General features: G+C 40.3%; 1 protein-coding gene across 3 annotated transcripts in view; it reads left to right on the top strand.

Annotated features, from left to right (window-relative positions):
* The window catches only part of LOC127451564 (DNA-dependent protein kinase catalytic subunit-like), a 72,986-nt gene that overhangs the window by 34,572 nt on the left and 10,638 nt on the right, over positions 1–27,776 (top strand). For 2 of the 3 annotated variants that reach the window (XM_051716331.1, XM_051716314.1), the window contains 34 exons: positions 2,529–2,666; positions 2,771–2,890; positions 2,979–3,122; positions 4,084–4,235; positions 5,278–5,409; positions 5,540–5,651; positions 5,800–5,927; positions 6,018–6,167; positions 6,536–6,709; positions 9,065–9,163; positions 9,303–9,513; positions 9,670–9,847; positions 10,051–10,257; positions 10,386–10,501; positions 10,587–10,718; positions 12,186–12,365; positions 12,502–12,713; positions 12,886–13,024; positions 15,057–15,245; positions 15,738–15,962; positions 16,272–16,380; positions 16,603–16,705; positions 16,885–17,047; positions 17,143–17,317; positions 17,493–17,677; positions 18,178–18,358; positions 18,529–18,686; positions 20,332–20,543; positions 20,630–20,717; positions 20,847–20,990; positions 21,129–21,336; positions 21,469–21,536; positions 21,625–21,845; positions 22,039–22,131. In XM_051716331.1, the coding sequence (XP_051572291.1) occupies positions 2,529–2,666; positions 2,771–2,890; positions 2,979–3,122; positions 4,084–4,235; positions 5,278–5,409; positions 5,540–5,651; positions 5,800–5,927; positions 6,018–6,167; positions 6,536–6,709; positions 9,065–9,163; positions 9,303–9,513; positions 9,670–9,847; positions 10,051–10,257; positions 10,386–10,501; positions 10,587–10,718; positions 12,186–12,365; positions 12,502–12,713; positions 12,886–13,024; positions 15,057–15,245; positions 15,738–15,962; positions 16,272–16,380; positions 16,603–16,705; positions 16,885–17,047; positions 17,143–17,317; positions 17,493–17,677; positions 18,178–18,358; positions 18,529–18,686; positions 20,332–20,543; positions 20,630–20,717; positions 20,847–20,990; positions 21,129–21,336; positions 21,469–21,536; positions 21,625–21,845; positions 22,039–22,131 (5,246 nt within the window). Of the gene's footprint in view, positions 1–2,528; positions 2,667–2,770; positions 2,891–2,978; positions 3,123–4,083; positions 4,236–5,277; positions 5,410–5,539; positions 5,652–5,799; positions 5,928–6,017; positions 6,168–6,535; positions 6,710–9,064; positions 9,164–9,302; positions 9,514–9,669; positions 9,848–10,050; positions 10,258–10,385; positions 10,502–10,586; positions 10,719–12,185; positions 12,366–12,501; positions 12,714–12,885; positions 13,025–15,056; positions 15,246–15,737; positions 15,963–16,271; positions 16,381–16,602; positions 16,706–16,884; positions 17,048–17,142; positions 17,318–17,492; positions 17,678–18,177; positions 18,359–18,528; positions 18,687–20,331; positions 20,544–20,629; positions 20,718–20,846; positions 20,991–21,128; positions 21,337–21,468; positions 21,542–21,624; positions 21,846–22,038; positions 22,132–27,776 lie in introns of those variants that run through there. The other variant, XM_051716323.1, reaches the window with a different exon arrangement.

Raw genomic sequence — 27,776 nt, 5'->3', positions numbered from 1 at the left:
TCTGAGACCAGTGAATTTCAGCAGCGTTAGCACTGCCTCCCTTGCTGAAGACTCTCGGTGCTAATGAGAGTCCGAAAGGCACTGTCAAAAATACATAAGCTATTCCCTGATAGGCAAATCAGGAATTTTCTGTGTGACGGGAAGATACCGACATGAAAATACCTGGAGTAAAAACCCTGACGGCTGTCCTCTGGCAATACAATCCTTACTCCTCAGCAAATTGGCTATTTCCTCCTCTAAAATTCGAGCTGACTCCCCCTCCGCAGTTGACATTAACCCACTGTTGAACAGAGGTGGTTTTACAGCGAACTGCAGCTGATAACCCTGTTTTATCGTAGACAAAACCCAGGGATGAACTGCGCATGCGCGCCAACTTTCAGCATGAACAGAGAGGGGTACGCTGAAGCTCTTGCTCACTGATGGTGCAGCAGCACCATCTAGCAGTGGAGCCAGGGATTGTAGCTCTGAGTTCGGTATCATTTTGTGATTTTTGTGTTTATTTTCACATACTGCTGTGCCCTTGGCCCACTGCCTGGATGCACAGAGGAAATTTGTTACACATGATTTTGCACAAACTTTCCTCCTCTCTCTTTTCTGCCCCCGTGGGTAGAGGGGGGAGATGCAAACTGAGAGGCACTGGGGGAACTGGTGCCAACACTTTCATTAAATCGTTTGTGCATGAACCGTGTTACAGATAACTTATGGTTTGATTCCCCTTCTGAGTCCTCTTGGCTGGAGGGGTGGAAACCAAACTCACTTTTCTTTTTTGAGGGAGGAGTGGAACAGAGACTCCACGAGTGCTGTTCACCCACTCCATGTCCCGAACCAGAGCACTGGTTAGGTCACCCATCTCTTCTTGTTCCCCTGGGGGTTCGACGGACCATGTTTCGCCGCTGCTACCGCAAAAGGAGCCTTGCTTCTTGGCTGGGACTGTTTCGGCTGTGCTTCAACCTGCCCTGACTGCGGGGGCGGTGAGGGAGGCCTGGTCTGAGTTTTAAAACCAGATCAAACACCTCTAAAATGGGTTGTGAACCCGGTACGTGACTGCTGTGGGGGGCGAGCGGTGGATTTTCAGGGAAGGCAGGTCTCGAACACTTCCCCATCCTTTTTCCTTAAATCACACTGTTGCCTTATTGTGGACACTGTAGCCTGGAAAAGGGCTTTTGGATCCACTGAGGCATCGAGGAAATCTGTCTTCTCCCTGTCAGACAGGCCAGACAGACTGAGCCAAATAGCCCGTTCGTTCACAATGGCAAGTCCCATGCTGCAGCTGCAGCTCTGGATGGCTCCTCTTGATGTATGCATGTTGAGATCCACAGAAACACAGATCTCTTCCCACCATGCCGCATCTGGCATCCCCGCATCCATTTGTCAGCCCATCTGCTCCAGCAAGGTGGCATTAAGAGCCCTTACAGCTAGGGCTGAAGATTGGTAGATCTGGTAAATGGAGGCCGACAATCAATCTGTCCGTCCCGGGAATGAAGCAGGAGCCGATGGAAAAAAAAAAAAGCCGCCCGACGATCGGGGTGAAGGTGATTCGCCACTGATGCATCGACTGGAGGGGGGCTGGACATCCCCAGATCCTCCTTTTCATGCACATCCAGCCTAGAGAAACCTTTAACAGGCACTCTGTGCGAAAAAGGCTTGTCCCAAAACTGACGCACACTGGGACGGCTGGAATACACTGTTTGACTGGGGCAGCACGAGATGGCAGTCGTTTGCCGTCATACAGATCCCTCTCTGTACCCTGAAATGTGTAGGAGGGCGGCAGTTAAGCTCTCCATCGACTGGCCATAACAACAGACTGGCCAGTCGATGGAGAGCTTAGCTGCCGCCCTCTTACACATTTCAGTAAGGTCCAACTCTCCTTGGACAGGAGAGGGGGACGCATCCATTGCGCTATCCCGGCTGGGGAGGAGGAATAGCGGGGAGAATGACGTCATCTTCATCCTCCTCACCATCGTCCTCCAAAAGAAGATCATCAGCATCATCCTCCTCTTCCCTGACCCCCGCCAAAGGGGCTGATTCAAAGAGGGGAGGAAAATCAGTGGAGACTTCGTCCATGAGATTGCCCCAGCTGCGCTGTCCTTGCAGTCTGGGTGGGGGGTCTTTCTCCATTGGCAGCAGAGAAAAATAGGGATCCTCATTATTCGATGCCATGACTCGCACCCTCATCTGCTGAACTGTTAAGTGACCACTTCATACAAGTTCTGCTGAGGATAGCTTTCAATGATCTTCACGGGGAAGAGAATGAGAATGAAGAAGGCACCTAAGACAGTGGTTTATATAGGGAGGTGGGACTCCCTCATCACTGCTGTGATTGGTCTGTCAACTGACAGACTGGGTTATATTGGTGATTCCAGGATCAGCCATGGCCGAGGCATTACCCATACCATTGAGATACTGTATGAATGTTAGAAAGAGAACCACCTTCCCTTTTAGTGGGTCTGATTTTTCGGAAGGATGTTTAAGTTGAATATCATCATCTCTGAATTTTGAGTGTGTGTCTTTATGTCTGTGTGTTATAGGAGCGTAAGGAAGTTGTGTCTCAGGATGAGACAGTGGAGTTAGAGATGGATGAACTGAATCAGCATGAGTGTATGGCCAATATGACGGCACTGCTGCGCCACATGCAGAGGAACAACATCACCCCTAAAACAGAGGAAGTCAGTCTCAGCATGAACTCATGGACAGTTTTGTTTGGATTTCATTCTTAGTGCATGTGTCTGTAAACACTGCTGGAGAAGATATATGCTGTGTTCTGTTTTAGGGTGTAACACCTGCTGATCTTCCTCCTTGGATGAAGTTCCTACAGGGAAAACTGGACAACCCATCCACCCCACTGAACATTAGACTCTTCATTGCCAAGCTTATAATCAATGCTGAGGAGGTACTGCTTCAAAGATTTTTTTTTTCTCTCTCTTCATTTATTGATGTGCAGTATATGTATTGTTTTTATTGTGCATCTTTATGTCTAGATATTTCGTCCATATGCAAAGTTTTGGTTGGGCCCACTGGTGCAGTTGGTGGTTTCCAGTAGCAATGGAGGAGAGGGCATTCACTTCATGGTGGTTGACATCGTGGTGACTGTCCTCTCGTGGACCAGTGTGACCACACCAAAGGTATGCATAATATATGTATTTTTACTGATGTGTTGATTTTCTAAATGTATATGTGTATGTTAGACACAGGGTTGGGAGGGTTACTTTTGAAATGTATTCCACTACAGATTACAGAATACATGCTGTAAAATGTAATTTGTAAAGTATTTCATTAGATTACTCAAGGTCAGTAACGTATTCTAAATACTTTGGATTACTTCTTCAGCACTGGTAGATTTTTTCACTTGTTTTGACTATAAAAACTCTGCCAGTACAGTAAGACAAAATACACATGTTAAAAATACATTCCTAAACAAACATAAATTTCTCATGCAGTGTTGTTTCTAAAACAAGATAAATCTAATTGATCTTGTTTTAAGGATTTTTTGATATTTTTACAGAAAAACTATGTCAAAAGTCACACAAGAGGAAAACAATGTGATGGATTTTCATTGATTTTGTTGATAAAAAAAAATATAATCTTGCCTGGTAACATGTGCATGTAAAATGGCTAGAAATAGCATTTTATCTTAGCGTAAAGCTGACAATTTACACAAGGTTTATTTCTATTTCTTCTGCTCCAAACTTACTTCAAACTTACTTCTCTGTCTGCTCGTATGAATGTAATGCATCATAAGAAAGTGTTTCACCGCTGTTCAAATGCACTTTGGATCGCATCAGTTATATGTATAAATGTTTTCCATCAGAAAGGACTAAATATTAAATGAAACAAATGACAATAAAATACAAAGTAATCTCTTCAGTAATCAAAATACTTTTAGAATGTAACTGTATTCTAATTACCAATGATTTAAATTGTAACTGTAGTGAAATACAGTTACTAATATTTTGTATTTGAAATACGTAATACCAATACATTTATTACGTTACTTTCCAACCCTGGTTATACAGTATAAAATGTATGGAAATGAATATGTATGAATGTGGACATTTTAATTGCCTTATCTCTCTCACTGTTTAGGGTAACACGAGAGATGAGGTTTTGGCCAATCGGCTGCTTGGGTTTCTGATTAAGAACTGCTTCCATACCAAAAGAGCTGTGTTTCGGCACAATCTGGAGATCATCCGAACTATTATAGAATGCTGGAAAGACTGCCTCACAATTCCCTATGAGTAAGAGACAAGCAAGACAACTGTTTTTGCTTTTGCATAATAGATTATATTAAAGGTGCATCTTCAGATATTATGCAACTAATATAATTTAAAGGGATAGTTCACCCAAAAATGAAAATTCTCTCATCATTTACTCACCCTCATGCCACCCCAGATGTGCATAACTCTCTTTCTTCAGCAGAACACAAACAAAGATTTTTAGAAGAATATCTCAGCTTTGTAGGTCCATACAATGCAAGTGAATGGTGGCCAGAACTTTGAAGCTCCAAAAATCACATAAAGGCAAACATATAAGTAATCCATAACACTCCAGTGGTTAAATCTAGATCTTCAGAAGTGATATGATAGGTGTGGGTGAGAAATAGATACAAATTTAAGTCCTTTTTTTTTTACTCTAAATCTCCACTTTCACTTTTACATCTGAAAGTCACATGTGGTGCATGTTCAGTTTCACTTTCACATCTGAAAGTAAGTGGAGATTTAGAGTGAAAAAGGACTTGCTTCTCACCCTCACCTATCATATCGCTTCTGAAGACATGGATTTAACCACTGGATTACAGATTAGTTGTGTGTTTCCTTCATGTGTTTTTTTGGACCTTCAGATTTCTGGCCACTATTCACTTGCATTATATAGACCTACAGAGCTGAGATAATCTTCTAAAAATCTTCATTTGTGTTCAACAGAAGAAAGATTGTCTTAACATCTGATGAGAGAATTTTCATTTGTGGGTGAACTATCCTTTAAAGCAAACATGCAGAGCATTGAAGAGCATTGAGGTTTAACACATTTAGACACATATTCTCACAAGGAATGTTCCACATAATGACCTTTTAAGAGTATGAGAGAGAGAGTGGCTCAAATTACTTTTAAATTAAGTAGTCAGTAAATTATTCAAAAGAAAATATATTTCAAATTGAATTAAGAGTCTGATTGTTGAGATCCCAAGTTTGAATGTTTATGATGATAGATTGATGTCAGGTGTTCCAAAAACATGTAATTGTCATTGTTGATTATTCTCTTGATTTCCTTTCACCCCTGTAGTTTAATATATGAGCTCTTTGCTGGAACGGATCCCAACAGTAAGGATAACTCTGTAGGACTACAGCTTTTAGGCATTATAATGGCCAATAACCTTCCACCATATGATGCTGCATGTGGCATTGGCCATGACAGGTAAGCAGTTTTATGTATGGTTAACCTGTATATAACATCCATGCATTTTCTTTTCTTTCATTTTTCTTTTATCTTTTCATTGATACAACTGAAACCAATATTGTTCTCTGTAACAAAATGTATGTTACAGATACTTTCAGTCTCTGGCCAGCAACTTATCATTCATCAGATACAAAGAGGTGTATTCAGCAGCTGCTGAGATCATTGGGTTAATCCTGAACTACATGACTGAGAGAAAAAATGTATGTGTGTGTTTATTTTCCTATCAAACTGCTTTATATTTGTCTCCTAAGTCGTATTACCTTTACTGTGCAATATTGTGAAATTTGACATCTGATAGTATAAAGACATGTTATTGTCTACTACCATGTATTACTTTTCTTTATGTAGCAAAATGAATGTCCTTTATTGGAAATCACTGCTTCTAAACTCATGGATTTGAGGAAGAAGGAGCTGGATGATAAATTTATTGTTTGCCTGAGCAAAGTGTCCAAACACTTCCCACCCATGGTGGATCGGTGAGATAAAGCATTAAGCATTATCCTAAAAGCTAAAGAACATGTACTGTATTTATGTCTGTCATGTTTGCATGCCTTTGTACTTCACAGCTTCGTGAATCCTGTTTTTTATTTGCTGCCAAAGCTGCATGGCCTGTTGAAGACACAATGCCTTGAGTGTGTGCTGAGTCGTGCTGATGTCATTCCTGAAATCTACATGCACCTCAAGACCAAAGACCTCCCACAGATCATGAGTCACAGGTTATTAGCATAGCAGCTACCTCCAGTGCAGAATGCTGCTATTCACCCATTTGTTTTCCTTGTGTAGTTTTGTTTCCTTGATAACCCAAGTGTTAATTACAGTGGTGATTAAAACATGGGGTGCTTTGTTGTATGGTCTAAAGCTGTAAATTAACTGTAAATAATTGTATCAAAGAGGTTCTAAGCATTATAAGTTCATTGCTCCTAATAATAGCAGTTGTTTTAAACATTTCAACCTGCAATCATTATGTTCCAAAGATGATTTCTCAATAAATTAATCTCATTGGAAAACGTCTGTAGTGTTTTGACACATTATTCATATTATCAAATAAAAAGCCCTCTTCACATCTCCATTTTGTGTCTTTCAGAGATGAAGCCAGGCAGCGTGTTTGTCTGGATATCATACATAAGATCCTGCCGTGTCTGAATCCAGAGGAGCTGAAGGAGATTTTGGGGGCAGTCACAGCGTTTATGTCTCACCCATCCCCTGTCTGCAGAGAGAGGATGTATGACATTCTGATGTGGATTCAGGACAACTATAGGTGAATGACCCTCAGAGCCTCCACGTCATTTCAACAGTCTCATTTTACTCTTTATGTCAATCATCTCATAGGGCTGGGTGATGTAATCGTCAAATATGCAGATTGCAACAGTCATTGACAGACGATGATTGACAATATCGGGAAATGACAAAACCATGGAACTGGGAAGTCGCCAGATATATAAATAGTAGCCCAATATTTATCATGCACGTACGTTTTTGATACTAATCAACATATTAAAATGTTAAAAGCCTTACGGATTTAAGAGGCCGGTTGTGTCCATTTTCACTGCTGACATGTTCTCTGAATAGCATTAAATATTTTCCAGTTATACCATACTCTCTAGACTCAGACATGGCTTGTAACAAATACACTATGGCCTAGCAACTAGATAAAAACAGTACATATACTTGAAATGTCATTAAGGAAATAAAGCCTGCTGGGAAAATACATTATTATGAAATATCGTTAAAGTGAAAATAATAAGAGTGATGAAACATCGCGGCCTTTATGAAAAACTTTTATTCAAAGGTTTTCGAAACACATTGCTTTGACATGAACTTGTATTCATCATCTTCTCCATAAAGAAAAGTTTTTTAATTTGCAGGCCATGGAATTAAACTAAAGTTTTCTTTTGAAATAAAATTATGGTGTGTCAAAACCTTACGATTTGCTTAGGGAAAGCGCAGTTAAAGAAACAAAGACGAAAGTAATTAAATAATAAAATAATACAAAAACACGTTCACATTGATCCTAAAATTGAGTTTGATTTGATTTTCATTAGGCAGCATTAACTTCATTAATGAAACGCAATACAAACACAAATTCAAAAAGAACAGTGGAAATTATTAGGCAGTATTAACTGGGGAATTTATAACTGGTGTTTTCTATTAGTTTTAGCACAGACTTGAACTGAAGTAAACAAACTGTTGTAGCCATTTTATGAAGGTAGAAATGATGTGGGTTGTAATGGTTTATATTTTAATAATTATTATAATTATGTTTACAATTTTACAAATAATTGTTCTTTTATAATGTCTAAATATATATCCAATGCATAACTTGTGATTATATCTAAAAATTAAGTTTGTTACAACATTTATAGAGATCAGCCAATGCATGGAGCACTGAAGCCATCTTGTGGACATAGTTGTAATTTCATTGTGACAAGGTCTCTGACTTTCTTCTCAAGGAGGACGTGAGGGCCGGGCAAACGTTCAACACAAGTCTTTTATTTTGCACACTTTCTCATCTAATACAACATGGTTTGCTTTTCAGTATAACACACAGAATACTCTGCTGCGTGTGTTTCTCTCTCCTCCGGTGGTCTGGATTGCCCTTTTTATCCTCTCAACTCTCACTGCAATCACAAAACAGCTGTTAGAGATGATTTCCCACAGGTGTCAATCCTTACCATTCTGTTTCTCCTGGCCTCGCTCTCTGCAAACGTGCTCAGCCACGCCCCCATCGCCATATTCATGTAATTGTTATTATATTCCAGCAGATGGGACCAGAGACCCCCAGTGAATCACTTTTGACACTTTCAATTGACTGAAATTAAGTTTTTTTTATTGAAGTGAAGATAACATAAAATGTGCTTATTTTATATGAAAATGAATGGTGTAATCTTGGAATTTGAGCTATATAAGGTCTAAATACCATTAAAACCCCCAAATGCACACAACTTTAGTGTTAGAACATATCTTTCCAAAAAAAAAAAAGGAATTATTACACATTTTCACCATTTTGAACCATGAACAACTCAAGTGTGACTCATAAACGAACAATGCACAAGCGTTTATCTGTATTGGTATTTTTCTACCGGTTATTGCCGTAGATACTTGCATGACGGGAAATGGTGCCGGAAATTGGAGATGGTAAATGTTTAGATTTGAGGAGGATATTATATATAATTTTTTTTTAATGCTTCGTTATTTGAATTGCTTTTTTGTTTCATTTGAAATGCAGTTTGAATTTAGAAATATCTTTGGATTAAGTTTTTCGTGTTTCAATAAATAAATTACATGTTTGAAGCAAAATCGACTGGTGGAAGTAAAATGCATGCAAAATATTCATTAATCCCTCCGCAGTGGGGTTAGTGATGTAATCGGATATTGCCATTTTTTTTTTATAAAAACATTGTGAAAAAATTATTTCTTGCATATCACTCAGCCCTATCATCGCATGAATAAATTGTGTTATTCCTCTCTCTGCTCTTTTTCTGCTGCTTTTCTACTCATTCCTTGTCTCAGTGTTCAGAGGGAAGACGACAAGTCAGATTTTTCTTGTGTTTTAGAATTTAGTGTGAGTCATGTTTCATCACAAGTAAATTGCATAATGATTGTGTATTCGCAGTGATTCTGAGAGCAGGGAGGACAGTACTTCTGTGGAAGTGCTGAATGTGGCTCGGGAGAGTCTTCTCCAGGGGCTGATAGATGAGAACCATGGTTTACAGTAAGTAGACAAAAAACACCTGCAGCTTTGACAGTTTGATCACTTTGATTTTAGTTTGAAATTGGTCAATTTGATTTCTGACACATTTTACCCAAACTAATTTCCTGTGTCCAGTTATCCCAATGTAATTTTTCTTTAGACTTTATGTGCGTAATTTCTGGAGTCACGAGAGGCGTTTGCCTCCAGCTACATTGGAGCGAATGCTTGTTGTGCTAAAATCGCTATATTCATCACGCATTGAGGAACGGTTCCTAAGTCTGGCCACTGACCTACTCCTGGAGATGACCAGTCATAGCCCTGACTACACACTCAATATGTTTGAACTCCCTCTCTCAGAGTGCAAGTTCCAGGTTAGAACTGTCTTTTGTTACAATGCAAAAATCATATACAGTGAGAGAATAAGATTTCACACTTGCTTTCTCTTATTTCCTTTACATTTGAATTACTCAAATACTTCAAAGTTCAGTGCCTAGTGTTTAAGGTGCTGTTCTGGGTGTCCATTGCAGGACTACACAATAGACTCTAACTGGCGTCTGCGAAGTACAGTCCTCACACCCATGTTTATGGAGACCCAGGCCACCCAGGGTCCAGCCGCTGGAGGAAGTCAGGCAGCCTCAATAAGGGGCCAGATCAGGGCCACACAGACATCCCTTGAGTTCTCTCAGACTCTTGCTCCTGGTTCAGGTACTTACCCCTTCATAAAACTCAAAATGGGTCTTAGCTCTTTAACTTAGTTTATAGTGTCGTTCAATGGATACTGTTGCAATGTAGGCTTAGATTTCTTAGAAAGATGTGATAACGGTGATGGAAAACTAGGTTAATTGATGCATTTGCTCTTTTTGAAATCACCATATCTTACTGTGTATCATAAACTTATGTTCTTTCAGGACGACGTTCAGCATATAACTGGTTAACAAGGAGTAGTGTGGATACACTGGCTGATTATTCCCTGTCATCTGATTCTTTATCGTCACTCTTGGTGTTTGAGAAAAAGAGATCAGAGCGCCCCCAAGCAGCTTGGAGAGCCGTGGGCGCAGGGTTTGGTTCTAGACGCCTCACTAATAACAGTGACGAGACTGATAGTCGGAGTGAAGGTCAGTCACCAGTGAAAGATGGATTCATGCACTAATTGCTGATTATTAGGGGCATGACTTGACTTGGCTTGCATTAAGCAGTAGAGACCTCCATAACAATTAAATTCTATTGTTTGATTTTCATACAGCTGAGCGAGAGCGGCATGCAGACATTCTGAGGCTCAGGAGGAGATTCCTAAAGGATAAAGAGAAGGAGAACATCAAATTCGCCAAGAAAGAAATTCAGTCCCAAAGAACTGCCAGGGTAGATCATTTCTATAGATGGACATTTGCTAAAACATTACTTGTGGTGCTGTTTTAGGTGTAGTACTCTTTTGTGTGTTCTGCAGGAACGAAGAGCAGATTTGAAGATCCGTCAGGATGCTCGGGTCACGTTGTACCGCAGCTACAGAGTTGGAGATCTTCCTGACATTCAAATTCAGTACAGCAGCCTCATCGCACCACTGCAAGCTCTGGCACAGGTTCACACTTATTCAGGATCATTTAAAGGGATAGTTCACCTAAAAATTTAAATTCTCATAATTTGCTCACCCTCAGACCATCCAAGATGTGTATGACTTTCTTTCTTCATCAGAACACAAATGAAGATTTTTAGAAGAATATTTCAGCTCTCTTGGTCCATACAATGCAAGTGAATGGTGGCCAAAACTTTGAAGCTCCAAAAAACACATAAAGGCAGCATAAAAGTAATCCATATGACTCCAGTAGTTTAACCTCTTCAACTCTGCGGACCCGCTGGCGGGTCCAAAAGGGGGCTCTATGTAGCGAAAAATGTGTACGCTTAAAATGTTCAAGTCTTCAAACACAAAAGTCAGACATATGGGATTTTGTTTGAAACCTTATAATCTGAACTTTTCAAAGATAAACACCACTTCTGCATTTATGTTACATAGAACTACAAAATAAGGCCTGAAAACATTCACATCGCAAATCAGTGCCACCTAGAGGTCATGTAGTAGAAATAATAATATGAATATAGAAGTCTTTCAAATAGCACTTAAAAAAACAATATTGTATCAAATGAAAGCTCTCATTCTCAGGAATGAGGTTGCGATGTACAGTTTATATTGCTGCCGTAACACCACAGTTCGAAAGATCTTCAAAAGAATCACAAAGTGAAATATGATATCTGTATGACATTAAATTCAAACATCTCTTTTATGCACGATCACTCCTGCTGTAATTCCCAAATAGCTAAAAACAGTATATTCGCTTAAAAAAAAAAATGTTTTTCTTGTCTGCAAACATTTTTGGCAATTTCAAGTATTGTATAGCCTTCATTCCTCAAAACAAACCAAATAGCTTTCAGCAGTGTTTGATATAATGGCAAGTGATTTTCTAGTACCAAATTAGCAATTTAGCATGATTACTCAAGGATAAGGTGTTGGAGTGATGGCTGCTGGAAATGGGGCATGTCTAGATTTGATCAAAAATGACTTTTTTCAAATAGTGATGGTGCTGTTTTTTACATCAGTAATATCCTGACTATACTTTGTGATCAGTCAAATGACACTTTGGTGAATTAAAGTACCAGTTTCCTTCAGAAACAGCAAAATTTGTACATTATTCCATATGTGTGTGTGTATGTGTATGTGTATGTATGTATGTGTGTGTGTGTGTATATATATATATATTTGTATGGACCTACAGAGCTGAAATATTCTTCTAAAAATCTTCATTTGTGTTCTGCAGAAGAAAGAAAATCATACGCATGTGGGATAGCTTGAGATTGAGTAAATGATGAGAGAATTAAATGTTTTGGGTGAACTATCCCTTTAAACAATGAGTTCAACATGTAGTTTTGATAAGAATTGCTGTTAGCCCTTGTGAACCTTAGTTGAAAACCAAAAGTAATCGATTGTGTTTTAGAAAATAGATGATAAAATCAGTTCTTGACCATGTTTGTGTTTAAATCTTGCGTTTTACAGAGGGATGCCACTTTGGCGAAGCAGCTGTTCAGCTCATTGTTTGCTGGGGTGCTGGTTGAAATGGAGAGATCGAAGTCTAACAAAGAATCTACAAGCATTCTGAAGGATCTGCTGCAGACCTTGAACACCATCCTCAGCATGAGCACTGTCTTCTTTCCTCCATTTATTTCTTGTGTGCAGGTGTGTAGAGACTATCGCAATGATACTTTACAATCTTATGAAATATTTAGAATATTAAGGCCATAAAGAAGGATTATTGGAAAAGTTAATTGAATTATTTGCGCTAATGCAAACACATTTTTAAATCTTTTTACAGGATATGAGTTATCATCATAAGGCTCTTCTTGGCCTTCAGCCGGCTAATGTCAGTGGCAGCTGTCTGGCCAGTCTACAGCAGCCCATGGGCATCCTGTTACTAGAGGAGAGTTTGCTTCATGCCACTGGAGTGTCAGAGGAGCCTCCCTCTAAACGAGCACGAGGCAAAAGAGAATTGCCACCCGATACAGAAAGATGGATCCACCTCGCCAAGTAAACTCAAATGATAGCTTATTTTTATATGCATTAATTGTATCTGTTAATTGCAGCTGTTTATACTACCAGTTTTTGTCACGTCTCCCTCATAAATGTTGAAAGTGCCACTTTGGTGCTGCCTTGCTGTTGCTTTTTTCCCTGTAAACTGACTGATATAGTTTTTCACTAGACTTTACAGGTCTTTGGGTGATTATGATGTGGTCAGGGGAATCTTCAGTGGCAAAATTGGTACAAAGTCAATAACTTCCACAGCCCTGCAAGCAGAGGCGAAGAGTGACTACGCTGAAGCAGTGAAGCTCTACAATGAGGTATTGTGCTTGTTATGTGTTTTCCGAGAATACACATACTCAAACAGACTTCAGGCTGACAATGACATCTTGTATTCCTTTAAAAATCTGTTACAGAATTCTCATTTATTATTTCATATTTATGTCATGGAGCTTGTTGGGCATTTTCTCAATTTTTACATGTCAGAAGGAATACATCATTTTCACCTTTCACCTCATTTTCATCAAATATACATTAATGTTATCAGTTTGACTTTTGCTTCAATAGATTTAAAGAACTGCTCATTAAATATTGTAAATTTACACAGAATGCTTTATAGCTAGGGTTGCATCCATCCGTGAAAAATTCCATTCCAGGATGCAAAATTTCCCGGAATTTCAATATTTTCCTGACGCATTCACACTTATGAACCCTTGTTTATAAGCACATTATGCAAGGAGGAGAATCAATTGCATTCTCATATGAATCATAAGAAAGTCTGATTAATTTTAGTGAACTGCATGTTCGGATGATTGAGATTTTTCACTTTTGTGTAAACAGTCGTTTCAACTTTAGTCTGCTTACTATAATGCTTTAAACTTCTGGAAAACATGTTTGAAAAGGAAAGTCCTTACTGTAAGATCTCTTACATTCATAATGCTCAACACGAAAAATCCTATTTTTAAGATTTACACATTTCAGTTTCATAACAAATTTCTATTGAATTTTGTGATCTTTAACAAAATAAAATTAGTAAAACGTATCTAAGAACTTTTTTGGGGGGGGGGTATTTTTCCCCTGTTTCTCCCAATTTGGAAAGCCCAATTCCCAATATGTTTTTTTTTTTTTTTTCAATTGTGAATGCCCAATTCCCAATGTGCTTTTTGGATTTTTTTTTTTTGGATTTTTCCCCTTTTTCTCCAAATTTGGAATGCCCAATTCCCAATGTGCTTTTAAGTCCTCGTGGTCGCGTAGTGATTCGTCTCAGTCCGGGTGGCGGAGGACGAATCCCAGTTGCCTCCGCATCTGAGACCGTCAACCCACGCATCTTATCACGTGGCTTGTTGAATTTTGTGCGCAAGAAAACTGTTTGCCACGGAGACATATCGCGTGTGGAGGCTTCACGCCATCCACCGCGGCAACCACGCTCAACTCACCACGCACCCCACAAGAACGAACCACATTATACTGACCACGAGGAGGTTACCCCATGTGACTCTACCCTCCCTAGCAACCGGGTCAATTTGGTTGCTTAGGAGACCTGGCTGGAGTCACTCAGCACGCCCTGGGATTTGAACTAGCGAACTAGCAAACTCCAGGGGTGGTAGCCAGCGTCTTTTCCACTGAGCTACCCAGGCCTTAATTTTGTTAAAGATTACTCAATTCAATTTGATGGGAATTTGTTATTTAATTGAAACGTATAAATCTTGAAATGCAAACTGTAAATCTTGAAAATATTTTGAGTAAATGTTTATACACATTTATTGGATTTCTTTTGGTTTAAATGTACAAATGTTTTTTTGTTTTTTTTACTTTATACATGCATATTTAAAAATCTTAAAACATTTAAATGTTCAGTGTGAACGATAAACTCAAGAAAACTGTTTGGGGCCAGAATAAGTAAATAATATATATTTTTTTTATATACATTTCAATTTCATACAATTCTATCAAATTTAATTGAGTAATCTTTCACACACACACACACACACACACAAAAAACAACTATATATTTTAGGTTTTATTTTATTTTGTTAAATGACACAATTCATTTTGATGGAATTTTTTTATGAAATTTAAATGCATTTATTAAAAATAGGCTTATATATATATATATATATATATATATATATATTAGTGTATTAATGATATTATTTTATTGAATTATATACTATATATGCTGTAATTTCCATATCAATCAAGGAGTAAACAATCATAAATAATGTTTTATTTCTTGTATGATGGCCAGCAATACGTTTTTCATTCATTGATCAGGTGTCCAGGAATTTTACAGGGCTATTTATAGCTGACCTTAAAACCTTATAAATCAAATTGTCACTTGTTTTGATTTAGGCTCTGAACAATGAGGAGTGGAATGATGGTGAGCCCACAGACACTGAGAAAGATTTCTGGGAGACTGCTGCACTAGAGGCCTATAATCACCTGACAGAGTGGAAATCACTTCAGTACTGTGCCACAGTAAACATTGACGACAACACGCCCATCAACCTAGACAAGATGTGGGGAGACCAGTTTTATGTGGTATTTTTTTACCCCTTTATTTTAAAATTTTGAGCAGTTGCAAACTGAGGCATTTTTACCACACAACTATCAACATGAGAAAACACGTAAAGAAATCATATAATGTGGAATCCCTTACAAAAATTTAGAGTTCTGCCAAAGCCCTGTGGTAAACATGCCACAAATTTGCCATTTATTATTTTCACATGCAAATAAGCTTTGCACTAAAGTCTCCATTGTTGCCACAGGTTTCCCATAGAAGTGTTTGCCTGTAGTGGCAAATTGTCCATTGTTGCTAAAGGTTTGTTGCAGGCTTACCACTACTGGTGAATAGCTGCAAAACTTCTGCCAATAATTCATCATATACACATAGATCATTTGCATGTGAAAATGAGTGGCAAATTTGCAAAAGATTTTTGTCATCAAGTACACCATTTACAACTACAGTTCTGATATTTCACATCTCTCTTGTACAGCAGGATATTATAAATGGTTTGTTTGTGTCTCTACTAGGAAACATACCTTCAGTACATGATGCGCAGTATGTTGAAGCAGCTACAGCTTGGGGAGAGAGATCAGGCTCTGCTCAGCTTTGTCGACTCTGCTATGAAAATGGAAGAGCGCAAAATCGTCATGGAGACCCATTACAGTCAGGAGCTGAGTCTACTGTACATCCTACAAGAGGACTATGACAGAGCTAAATACTATGCCAACAACTGCATGCAAGTCTTTATGCAGGTCAGTTTTATTAATAAGATATTGCAGAATAAAACTGAGTTAAATACAGAGTGCATGAACTTTGAGATAGGAAGTTACGTTGGCATGCAGACACATACACTCAAACTATGAAAATGTCACTGATGCGTACCTAGAATAAAAATAAAAATTTTGACCACTACTGCTTCCTAAATGTATTTGTCAATGAACACTTTTAATATCTTCTTCTAAAAAATGGCTTTTCCTTTCCTTCAACAAATAATGGTGTATCTACAAATATCTGAAACATATCAACCTAATTCGTTTTTTACATTACATTTTATCATGTAGAACTACTCCAGTATCGACCCCCTGCTGAACCGCAGCCGTCTGACTGTGCTGCAGTCTGTGCAAGCGCTGACAGAAATCCAAGACTTTCTGAATTATATCACAGGAGAGGGTGAGCTCACAACTACATCTTTGAAAAAGATAGCTCTCATAATCATGTTGCGCCTTGTTAGGTTGCAGTGAAAGGCTGGCTGAATACTTGCAGAAAGTTGTGGGCTTCATTTAAAGTGGATTTTTCAACTCAACTAAGAAAAAGATATTGCAATTTTCTGTCTGCACTTATGATATTCCAAATGTTTTGTGAATGTTATTCACTATTTCTGATTGCTCTCAGTCTCAGTGAATTCTTTGAAGTTCATGGTCAGACGGTGGACCAGTCGCTATCCAGATGCTAAACTGGACCCAATGATTGTATGGGATGACATCATCACATCTCGGTGAGACATTTACTTGTGTGCGAGTCAACTAATTTACCACCACACCTCGCCTGGAATCCAAATCTCTGTGCTGTTATAGTCAAGAATGTTTAACATTCCTTGAAAAGTCCAAATTGTAATATAGCTTAATCACAGAGTGCTACCACCAATTATCTTTCATGCTCTTTTTTTTTTTTTAGTTGTTTCTTCTTGGATAAGATTTTGGAGAAGCTGAGTTCCACCCCTGAGAACAGCATGGAGGTGGATGGTGCAGAGCAGCGGCGTGAAGAGGAGCTCAGAGCACTGGTGAAGAACTGCAAGTTCAACATGAAACTCCAAATGGCAGACAGTGCATGGAAGCAGGTGCTCACTTTACAAATATTAATGTTGGTGTCAGATAACTACCTGCTCCTTCAGAGTAATTTACTTTAAATGTAATTCTTCAATTTTGTTTACAGAGTAACTTTCCAGTGGCAACTAAGCTGCTGAAGGAACTTCACCGTGAGGCAAAGACTGATGATTCGTGGCTGCTCCGCTGGGTACACAGCTTCAGCCGTTTCACTCATAGAAGAAGTGTTGGCCTTGGAGCTGCTGAACAGATTAACGTCCTACTCAAGACTTGTCCACTCTTGAGTATGAATTCATCATATATCATATACACATCACTTATGATTTTTTTTTTAATGCCCTTAATTTACCACTTAAAATGTGCCTGTTAGCCTATTATAGTTCTTGTGTTTTCATTTCAATGAACTTTGTAGGTCTCTCAAACCAGCTTCATACTTTAATATTTGCATCACTATTGCAGTGGACACTGAGAAACAGAGTGAACGCTCCTCTAGCCGCATGTTCCGTGATCAGAGGATTCTTCTAGGCACCACCTACGACATGATGGCCAGTGCTGTGGATCGCAGTCCTTCTGCCCTGGAGACTCTTGGGGAAGAGAAGGCACAGAAAGTTATCCAACTTTCAATGGCTTCATCCGTCAACCAGGTAATGAGTTATTTAACTTTTTGGTATATTTTGTTTGTTAGGATGACAGATAAAGTCAGTCTTGTTACTGGCCGTTGTTCCAAAAATATCCTCCTCTGGTTTCAAAAATATTATTTTGGAATATATCTTTGGCTTTGCATTTACACTGTGCATTTTGAAGAAAAACAATGAGCAGCACAAAATTTTGACCCCCTTTTAAATGGTATGGCTTACACTGCAAACATTTTATGCATTTTCTAGCTGAACCATCAACTCAGTATTATTTTGAAACATTACTTTTAATGATGCTAGTATATACTGCCTCAATAAAGAGCAGTTTTTAATGCATCTGTAATGCACTGTGTACCTTGGAAAAAAGGGGGTTATACTAGCTTTTTGCACGTCTACATTTTGATTACATGTGTCCTTCTTGTTTTTTTTAAGTGTTGATATAAATTTCTCTGGTCCCAGTTTTGACCATGAATTCATTTTCATTGGTGTTATATATCTGCATTGTTTAGGTGGTGGAGGGTCTGAAGATGCAGGCTCTGGAGCTGCTGAAAAGTGCTGCTTGTAAGGCCGATGAGGAGGAGCAGTCCTTCAGCCAGCGGCATGTGGACACACAAGGCATTGTGGAGGCTTACATGACCCTGGCCAACTTCTGTGATCGAAGATTGAGAGAGTGCGAACAGAAAGAAGAGGGTGAGACCCAGCTTTATTTGGTCTCATAAATGTCGTAGAAAGTTAAAAACAATGCAGAATACCTCATTACTCTTTCACATTATATTTTTATTTTTTTGCAATTCCATTAATCAGTATATATCAACAAGGCAGAGGAAATCATTGTGCGATATTCGTTTGATTTGTTGTAGAAATCAGTTGTAAGCTGCAGTCCTTGCCTGGACATGTTGTGAAGATGATGATGAAAGCCCTGAAGCTCAGCTCTGAGGAGGCCAGGCTCAAGTTCCCTCGTCTTCTGCAGCTAGTGGAGCTGTACCCTGCAGAAACTCTGGACCTGATGGTCAGAGAGGTGTGTGAAGATAATTTGCTGTCCTATGTGGATCATTAATTGCATTTATAAATATTCATATTTTCCTTATGTTGGAAGGCTGAAGGTATACTGGAGAATCTTCTAGTTTCTTTTATTTCCTACATTAGTGTAGACCAGGGGCTTTCAACCTTAACAAACCCAGGGACCCCAGTCCAGACAAACTCAAAAGAGCAAAAGACAAAATATTAATTTATAATGTTATTATGTAGCACTTTATAGTAACTTTCATTGTAAGAACATTAACATTACTACATTCTATAAAGCTCAACTGATCATTAGAAGGTTAGAAACTGGTTAATAGCTAATGTCATGAACATTTTGGTTTTATGTTTTATATTAGGGATGTGCAAAACTACCAATTTTCCTAATTGACTTGTCAGTCAGTTGTTTGAATGATTAGTCGAATAGTGGGTGTTAAGGATAATATTGCATAATTAGGCTCTGTTATGTTTATGTGACCCCGATCAGATGCATTTCAGAGAGATGTACGGACACTAAACGCAGCACTTCAACATGGTAACTAACAGATATTCAACAAATAAATGGGCTGAATAATTATAACATCATACTGCACAAAACTATCAAAGTAAGAAATAAGAAAGGCTTCAATACAGAGTGGCACAACACCGCTTTTGCGCATCCTGAACACAGAATTACGTGTTTCAATGTAACCAGAGTTATTCAGGGCAATCCTTGCTGTGCATTCAAAAGCACAGAACTGCAAGATAATATTGCAGGAACACATCTAGTTCACAACATCAGGCAGTTTAAACCTTTTTACTGTAACTATTTATTTAAGCAGTGTTGGACAGAATCGGGAAAATACTTTAATCTCTCCACAACACCTCACAAATACGGTAACATTACTCACAGCAGAGGATTTATAATTTATAATTTTATTTATTTATCACACATTATACATTTGCACATACAGTGAAATTCTTTTTTTCACATATCCCAGCTAAACTGGGGTCAGAGTGCAGGGTTAACCATGATACGGCAGATAGGGTCAAGGGCCTTGCTCAAGGGCCCAAAAGTGGCATCTTGGTGGTGTTGGGACTTGAACCCCTGACCTTCTGATCAGTAACCCAAAGCCTTAACAGCTGAGCCACCACTGCCCGTGGATTTAACATCTGACAGTGATCATCTTGTAAAGTATTGTTGATGCAGCGCTTTGATGGCTGTAGCAGCAAGGGTGCATAAATGAACTAAACTTAAAGCATTAAAGAGAATAAACTTCTTGCAAACTATCACGCAAAAACGCTCTCCAATAAGGTGCATCTCTTAATTAATTTGAGAATTGCCATTAAATCTACCTCTAAAACCACTAAAATTATTAATGTTAGCAGTCAACCACACCAATCAACTAGTCAATTGTTGGACAACTAGTTGATTAGTCGACCACCCTGGCACATCCCTATTTTACATAGCTTCTTTACTCACCCCTGGTTAAAAACCATAGGTGTTTAAAGGAGAAAAATATGCTTTAGGTATATTACTATCATTAAAAATCAGAAAATATTGCTTGACTCATTGATTGCTTTGCTGACACTTGTGATATTTGTTTCCTGTTGATATTTGTTTTCACTCTGATGTTTTTTTTTCTTTTTTTTTTTCTTGATAGGTGGTCAGTGTGCCTTGCTGGCTTCTGATTGGCTGGATCAGTCAAATGATGGCTTTGCTTGACAAGCCACAGGCAACAGCAGTTCAGCATGTTATACAGGAGATTGCAGAATGCTATCCACAAGCTCTCATCTACCCCTACATGATCAGCAGGGAGAACTACACCTTTGAGGAGTCTGCGAGTGGCCAGAGGAACCGGGAGTTTGTTGAGAAGTATGTAAAGGGTTTTTTTTGTAACTCTGTAAGTGGCTTTAGCTTGCTTGGCACTGAGACATGTAAACTTTGTGTTTGTGTTCCAGGCTTAAGTCATTACTGGATAAAGGTGGGGTCATTCATGAGTTTGTGGATGCCCTTCAGCAACTTACTAACCCTGAAATGCTTTTCAAGGTACAAAAAATGTTTGCAAATGTAGGAGACAAATTAGCTTACTGTTTAACTAATTAGCTTTGAGACATGACTGAGTTGATTTTTATGGTCTGTTTTGGGAGTCTTGATTCTCAAGTAATGGTTTGACAGGACTGGTGGGATGAAGTGAAGAATCAGCTGGACAAACCAAACTTGGACAAACGGAAGATCAGGCAGCTCTATGAGGAAATGACTGGATTACTTGGTGATTCGAAGTCTCCAGGATTTGGATCTTTCCGAAGAAAATTCATTCAGGTTCATACCTTACTTGCAGTACTTTGTACTTGCAGTACTGAGTGTCTCAATGTGTAATGTGAAGCTTTACTTGAGTTTTAGATTGTAAATTAGTTCCATACATATTTTTACATGTCTACTTTAATGTGTCTGTCACAGAAATACTGTAAAGAAGTGGAGAAACTTCTTGGTGCTGGTGGATCCAAGCTGTATGATAAGCGTAAGGATAAGGAGTTCCTCCAGCAGGTGGATCAAATGGCTGCCTCCATGAGAGGTTTCCAAAAGGAACCAGGAAACCTGAAGGAGTATTCACCCTGGCTCAGCAGCTTCAAGGCAGAAACACTCAAAAATGAACTGGAGGTGCCAGGTCAGTGCAAAACTCTCCTCTTTCAAAGGCATTTTTTTATTACCTTAATAACACAGAGTTCTGTATCTTTGCCATGTGCACATGATATGATTTGTCTTTTCCAGCTGCGTGATTCTAGTCTTTCCCCTACAGGTCAATATGATGGCAGATCGAAGCCTTTGCCAGAGTATCATGCAAAGATCACGGGTTTTGATGAAAGGGTACTGTATGTGGAAGTGTTGAAAGTATTTTTGGTGTGATTTTGACAGGATTATGTTAGTGTATTACAGTTCATCTCCCTAACATTAGATCAAGGTCATGACCTCAATTCGTCGACCGAAGCGCCTCATCATACGGGGAGATGACGAGCGGGATTATCCATTCCTAACGAAGGGTGGGGAAGACCTGCGGCAAGACCAGCGCATCGAGCAGCTCTTTGGTGTGATGAATATGATTCTCAGTCAGGACTCGGCCTGTTCACAACGGAGTCTGGCACTCCGCACTTACCAGGTTATTCCCATCACCAGCAGGTATCCCACTATGCTCTTTATTCTCTTTTAGTTGAAAGTGTTGCAAAGAAAATTAGCTCATGTCAACATAGAAGGGCTTCTCTTAATTAAACTTGTGCACTATCCTTTTGATGTCTGAAATGTTTGTTGTGCAAGTGTATTCTTATTAGAAAAGGTCTTGGGGTTGTTGACGAACGTTTTTGTATGTTTACAGAATTGGCCTGATCGAGTGGATGGAGAATACTTGCACCCTGAAAGACTTCCTCTCCAGCAGAAGGACTGAACAAGAACAAAAGACAATCACACAGTGAATATCCATTACTTGTCTATATTAAAAAAATAATAATAATTAAAAAAAAAAAAACATTCACAAGTAGAAACTAGATAGAGGGATAGAGTGAGAAGAAAAAGGATGTGAATCCTTTGGAATTAGCTGGTTTTCTGTGTTAATTCTCATAAAATTGGGTCTCATCTTCAAGTATAGACAAACACAATGTGCTTAAGCTAACAACACATGAACAATTATAATCTCGCATGTCATTATTGAACTCATCCCATTAAAAATTCACAATGCTGTGGAAAAAATAAGTGAACCCTTGGATTTTACAACTGGTCGATCCTCCTTTGGCAGCAGTAACCTCAACAAAGTGTTTCCGGTAATTGTGAATTAGACTTGCACAACGTCCAGAAGGAATTTTGGACCATTCTTCCTAACAGAACTGATTCAGCTCAGCCATATTCTTAGGATGTCTGGTGTGAACGGCTCTCTTGAGGTCATTCCACAGCATCTCTATTGGGTTAAGATCTGTGCTCTGACTGGGCCACTCGAAAAGGTGGATTTTCTTCTTTTTTTTAAGCTATTCTGTAGTGGATTTACTTCTGTTTATGGCAATTGTCCAGTTGCATCACCCAACTTCTCCTGAGCTTCAGCGTGCACAGCCACCCTGACATTATCCTGTAGTATATCTTGACAAACTTCTAAATTAATTTTTCCCTCGATGATGGCAAGAGCCTCATTGAGCATTCTGCAGTGTGCCCTTTAAGTCATCTTGGCTGGATGGCCACTTCTAGGGAGAGTAGCCACAGTACTAAATCTTCTTCATTTATAGACAATTTGTCTAACTGTGGACAGATAAATATCAAATCTCTTTGAGATAAATTTTTAACCCTTTCCAGCTTAATGCAAAACAACAATTCTTGATCACAGGTCTTCTGAGATGTCTTTTTTTGTGAGGCATGGTCCACGTCAGCAGATGCTTCTTGTGAATTGCAAACTGAAAATGTTTGAGTGCTTTGAGTGTCAAAGTAGCTCTAACCCACACCTCCAATCTCATTTCATTAATTGGATGTCAGGTTTGCCAACTCCTGACTCTAATTAGCTTTTGTTGATGTCATCAAATGAAAACACTTAAATCTCAGTGCGCATGCGAAAATTCGCCGTTCCATGTACGGTCTGAAACGCAGTTGTCCTCATGTTCCATCGCTGGACAGCAATTCTGAGTTAACTTCTCATCGCCTTTGAAGGAATACAATGTTAAGGTTGTACATTTTATCTTTAAAAATGCTATCAAAGTGAATAACAGGCACAACAATGCCACTACAACATGGGCCGCCATCCTGATTGTTTTGGGTTGAATGGATGGCTGTGTCATATGACAACAAATACGTAATCGTTTTCAGATATCTCAGATTTCCCTGTCCACATTACAAAGTGAAGACAGTTGTTTTCAAATTTATTCACTAGGGAGAGCATTTTCGAAAAGCTTGTTTTCGCTGTCAAAAACGCCGTCTCAGTGCGAAAAGGTAGAGAAAAAGATGCGTTTTCAAACAAAAACATATTAGTGCGGCCATTGATTGACAAAGATTTTGTTTTGTAATCAAAAGCCATGTTAAGGCAGGCCTTGTGTGTGTTTGTTTACATTTTAATTTTTCGACAGTTGGAGTTTGAATAGTCAAGGCCACATTTAAACATTCAATTCGGATGTTTTGGTTACTCACGTAACCCCGGTTTTCTGGTAACAGGAGTGAGGTATCTCACTATGGGTAACACCTCTGGCGTGGCCGATCCTGGAAGCACCAGTAACACCCAGTCTGTCAGTTGACAAACCAATCACAGCAGTGATGAGGGACTCCCTCCTCCCTATATAAACCACTGTCATAGGTGCCTACTTCATCCTCCGCATATCTCTTCTCCGTGCAACTGCAAGGAGGGAAATGTGATGAGATACCTCACTCCTGTTATCAGAGAACCGGTGTTATGTGAGTAACCTAAAGTTCTCTTGCTAACATTTGTTCGGTATCTCACTATGGGATATAGACTTACTCTGCGATTTAAGTGACGGCGAGGACACAAATGCTGCGCTGCAATCCAACGCTGAAACTGTCTCATTCGCAGTTGTCCCAAAGGAATGACTGACACCATCGAAGCCATCAGACCCAATAGGTGTAGACACAACCTGAATGAGACTTTTTTTCTCTTTCTGAAAAAGGGACAAACAACTGCAACTCTGACAGGAATGCTCGATAATGATCGGAGTTCAATCTGAGACCCAGATAAACTATTTCCTGTGAGGGCATCAGACAGCTCTTTGTCTCGTTTATATTTTAATTCCAGATTTGCTAAATGAGACACCAGTGCTCATGTCTATCTCTGCTTGCTGCTGTGATGGTGCGCAGAGCAGTAGATCATCTAGATAAGCAGACACTCTGAGACCCATTAATCTCAGTGGTGTTAGCGCTGCCTCCACACACTTGCTGAAGACTCTAGGTGCTAACGAGAGTCCGAAAGGCACGTAAAAAATTCAAAGTTATTCCCTGATATTAATTAAAATCATTTGATAAATATTAGGACAAATAGGGATCCTCATTATTCTACGCCACGACCCGTACCCTCCTTTCCAAAACTCTTTGTATGAAAGAAAGTTGCGGCAAACCCGGGCATTTTCGGGACCAATGCCCAGTGATGGAGCTGGGAACATTGGTCTGGGTCCCCGACACATTTGGGAACTAATTGGCCAGAATTTAAGACTCTATTAAAGGGAATATGTGTGGATGTGTCCTGCGAGAAAATGACTAAATGTGAAATGTCCGATGCCTTGCCAGGGCGGTCCTCGTCAGCTCCACGTCAGGATAACGTGGGGGGGGGGGCTTCAGCCCCTACCATCCTTAAGAGGATTTCCCAAGTCGAGAGATGAAATCCTTAGGCCCCTGACCAAGTGAAAGTTATTGATGGTCAACCGCTCCAGCCAAACATTACACGTTCATATCCGTATTTCGCTTTTATAAAAGAGCGGTTGTATCGAGTGACGCAGGATGCTCAGACAAAAGATGATACAACCCAATTGTTAATACTGCGGAGCCGTCAGGAAATGTTATTCCAGATGGCTCATTATAATCTGATTGCGGGTCACTTAGGGTAGGAAAAGACACTGAACCGACTATTGGCCCATTTCTATTGGCTGAGCATTCACGGGGATGCTCGCAGGTGGTGTGCAGCATGCCATGAATGTCAGCTGGTGAATCCGCCAGCCACACCAAGAGTGCCGTTGCGCCCTCTTCCTTTAATCGAGGTCCCTTTTGAAAAAATTGGCATGGACCTCATTGGGACATTAGAGCGGACAGCACGCAGACATCGCTTTTTATTGGTTCTGGTGGACTATGCTACGCGATATCCGGAAGCAGTGCCTCTGCAACATCTCAGCACGTAGTGTTGCGGAGGCACTCTCCAGAATAATCACTTGAGTGGGAATTCCGAGAAAAATCCTCACTGATCAGGGCACTACGTTCATGTCACGTACACTATACAAACTATACAAATCGTTGGGTATTAAATCGATTCACACTAGTGTTTACCATCCACAGACAGACGGGTTGGTGGAATGGTTTAATTAATCCCTGAAGAATACGATTCTTAAGTTCATACACGAGGATGCTAGAAATTGGTATAAGTGGCTCGATCCTCTGTTATTTGCCGTTCAAGAGGTCCCACAAGCCTCCACAGGGTTTTCCCCATTCGAGCTGCTGTATGGGCAGCGGCCGCGCTGTGTGCTCGACATCATGTGGGAAGCTTGGGAGGAGGGACCTTCAAACAGCAAAAATTAAATTCAGTACGTTCTTGATCTTAGACCAAAACTCCACACTTTGGGTCAGCTAACACAGGAGAATTTGCTCCAAGCTCAAAAATGCCAAAGCCGACTGTATGACAGGAATTTGCACCGGGAGACAAAGTGCTTATATTACTCCCAAATTCAAGCTCTAAATTACTCGCCAAGTGGCAAGGGCCCTTTGAGGTCACATGATATGTAGGAGATCTCGATTATGAGGTAAGGCGAACAGATAGAGGTGACGCATGTCAGATATACCATCTCAACCTCCTGAAATTATGGAGGGAGGCAGTTCCTGTGACGTTGGCAATGGTGGTTCCGGAGAGGACGGAGCTCAGGCCGGAGGTGAACTTAAAAGCCAATCATATCACCCTGGTCACTTGTGGGGACCACCTCTCACGGTCGCAATTCACAGAGGTTGCCAGGTTGCAAAAGGAATTTGCAGACGTGTTCTCCCCTCTGCCTGGACGTACAAACCTCATTCAGCACCACATCGAGACTGCACCCAGAGTAGTGGTACATAGCCGTCCTTACCGACTGCCCGAGCACAAGAAAAAAGTAGTTCAGGAAGAGTTGGGTGCAGTGCTCGATATGGGAGTAATAGAAAATCCCACAGTGATTAGTCGAGCCCAGTTGTTCTAGTCCCTAGTCCCCAGGTCAGTACGGTTCTGTGTGGATTATAGGAAAGTCAATGTGGTGTCTAAATTTGATGCATACCCAATGCCTTGTATTGGTGAGTCGCAAAAAAAACTGCCTTTTCACACCGTTTGGCTCACATCAATTTGTGCAAAAAAACTGCCTTTTCACACCGTTTGGCTCACACCAATTTGTGACTGTAATGGGGTTCGTGAAAGGAGGCGGGAACCGGATCAACATTCAAAAAGACTTTAATTATAACACAACATCAAACTGAACTGGAACATAATCCCCGACTTCTCCTCTTATCTCTCTCCCACTGATTGAGCCACTCAACACCAGGCGTGCACCCTCCCGGTCCGGCCATGCCCTCCTCCTCGTCACATACCCCCACCGCCCAATTCAGGCCGGGAAGGGAGGAGTTGCCCTCCGGCCATGTCCTCACCAGCTGATTCTCCCCGCCTCCTGGGTGCCTGGGTAAGACGAGGGGAGGGAAAGGGAGAGGGAGAGGAAAAGATGGCGGGAGAGACAGAGTGAGGGAGAGAGAAAAGAAAAAAAAAACTCTGGTTCCCAACCACGCCACCATTCGGTCCTTGGCCAGCTGGGCAGCGGTCCTCCGTGACGCTGGGCGATGGCACTGGACCTTGGCTCCTGGCGGATGGCAGCAAGCTTCCCCACCCCCTGGCAGAGGACAGCATCTCCTTTGTCTCCTGGCGGATGGCAGCAGGCTCCTCCGCCCTCAGGCGAACTGCTCCAGCACCACTGCATCACCTCCTCGGCATCACGATCCCCTGTCCGCAGTGAGGGCTCTCTGACAGCGCGACCTCCTCCAGTCCTGGGTTTCAGCACCAGTGTAACAATTCAAGGATGGGAAAGGAGGAAGCTGGGACCGGCTTGACAACACACATAAACATTTATTAACTATTAAACACTTCAGTGTTGCACACAAAGGGTTTTCTTTTCAGCAGTCCCCAAAACACGCTCTGCTTTTCAGCAGACACATTAACACACAAACACTCAGAAAGCTTTGTGCGTCTCTCTCTCTCATCTGCCGCTGTCTCCTCTCCTTAAATACTCCCGCCGCCCCTCACTGGAACGCGAGGCCAGTGTGGCACACAGGTGGAACTCATTCACCACTTATCTTCCTGGCCTCGCTCTGCCCAGATGCCACTTGGCCCCGCCCTGCTTGCCACAGTGACACTTCTGTTCGGTT

Source organism: Myxocyprinus asiaticus, chromosome 2 (assembly GCF_019703515.2).
Source record: "Myxocyprinus asiaticus isolate MX2 ecotype Aquarium Trade chromosome 2, UBuf_Myxa_2, whole genome shotgun sequence".
Lineage (NCBI taxonomy): Eukaryota > Metazoa > Chordata > Actinopteri > Cypriniformes > Catostomidae > Myxocyprinus > Myxocyprinus asiaticus.
This window is presented reverse-complemented; position numbering and strand designations above follow the sequence as displayed.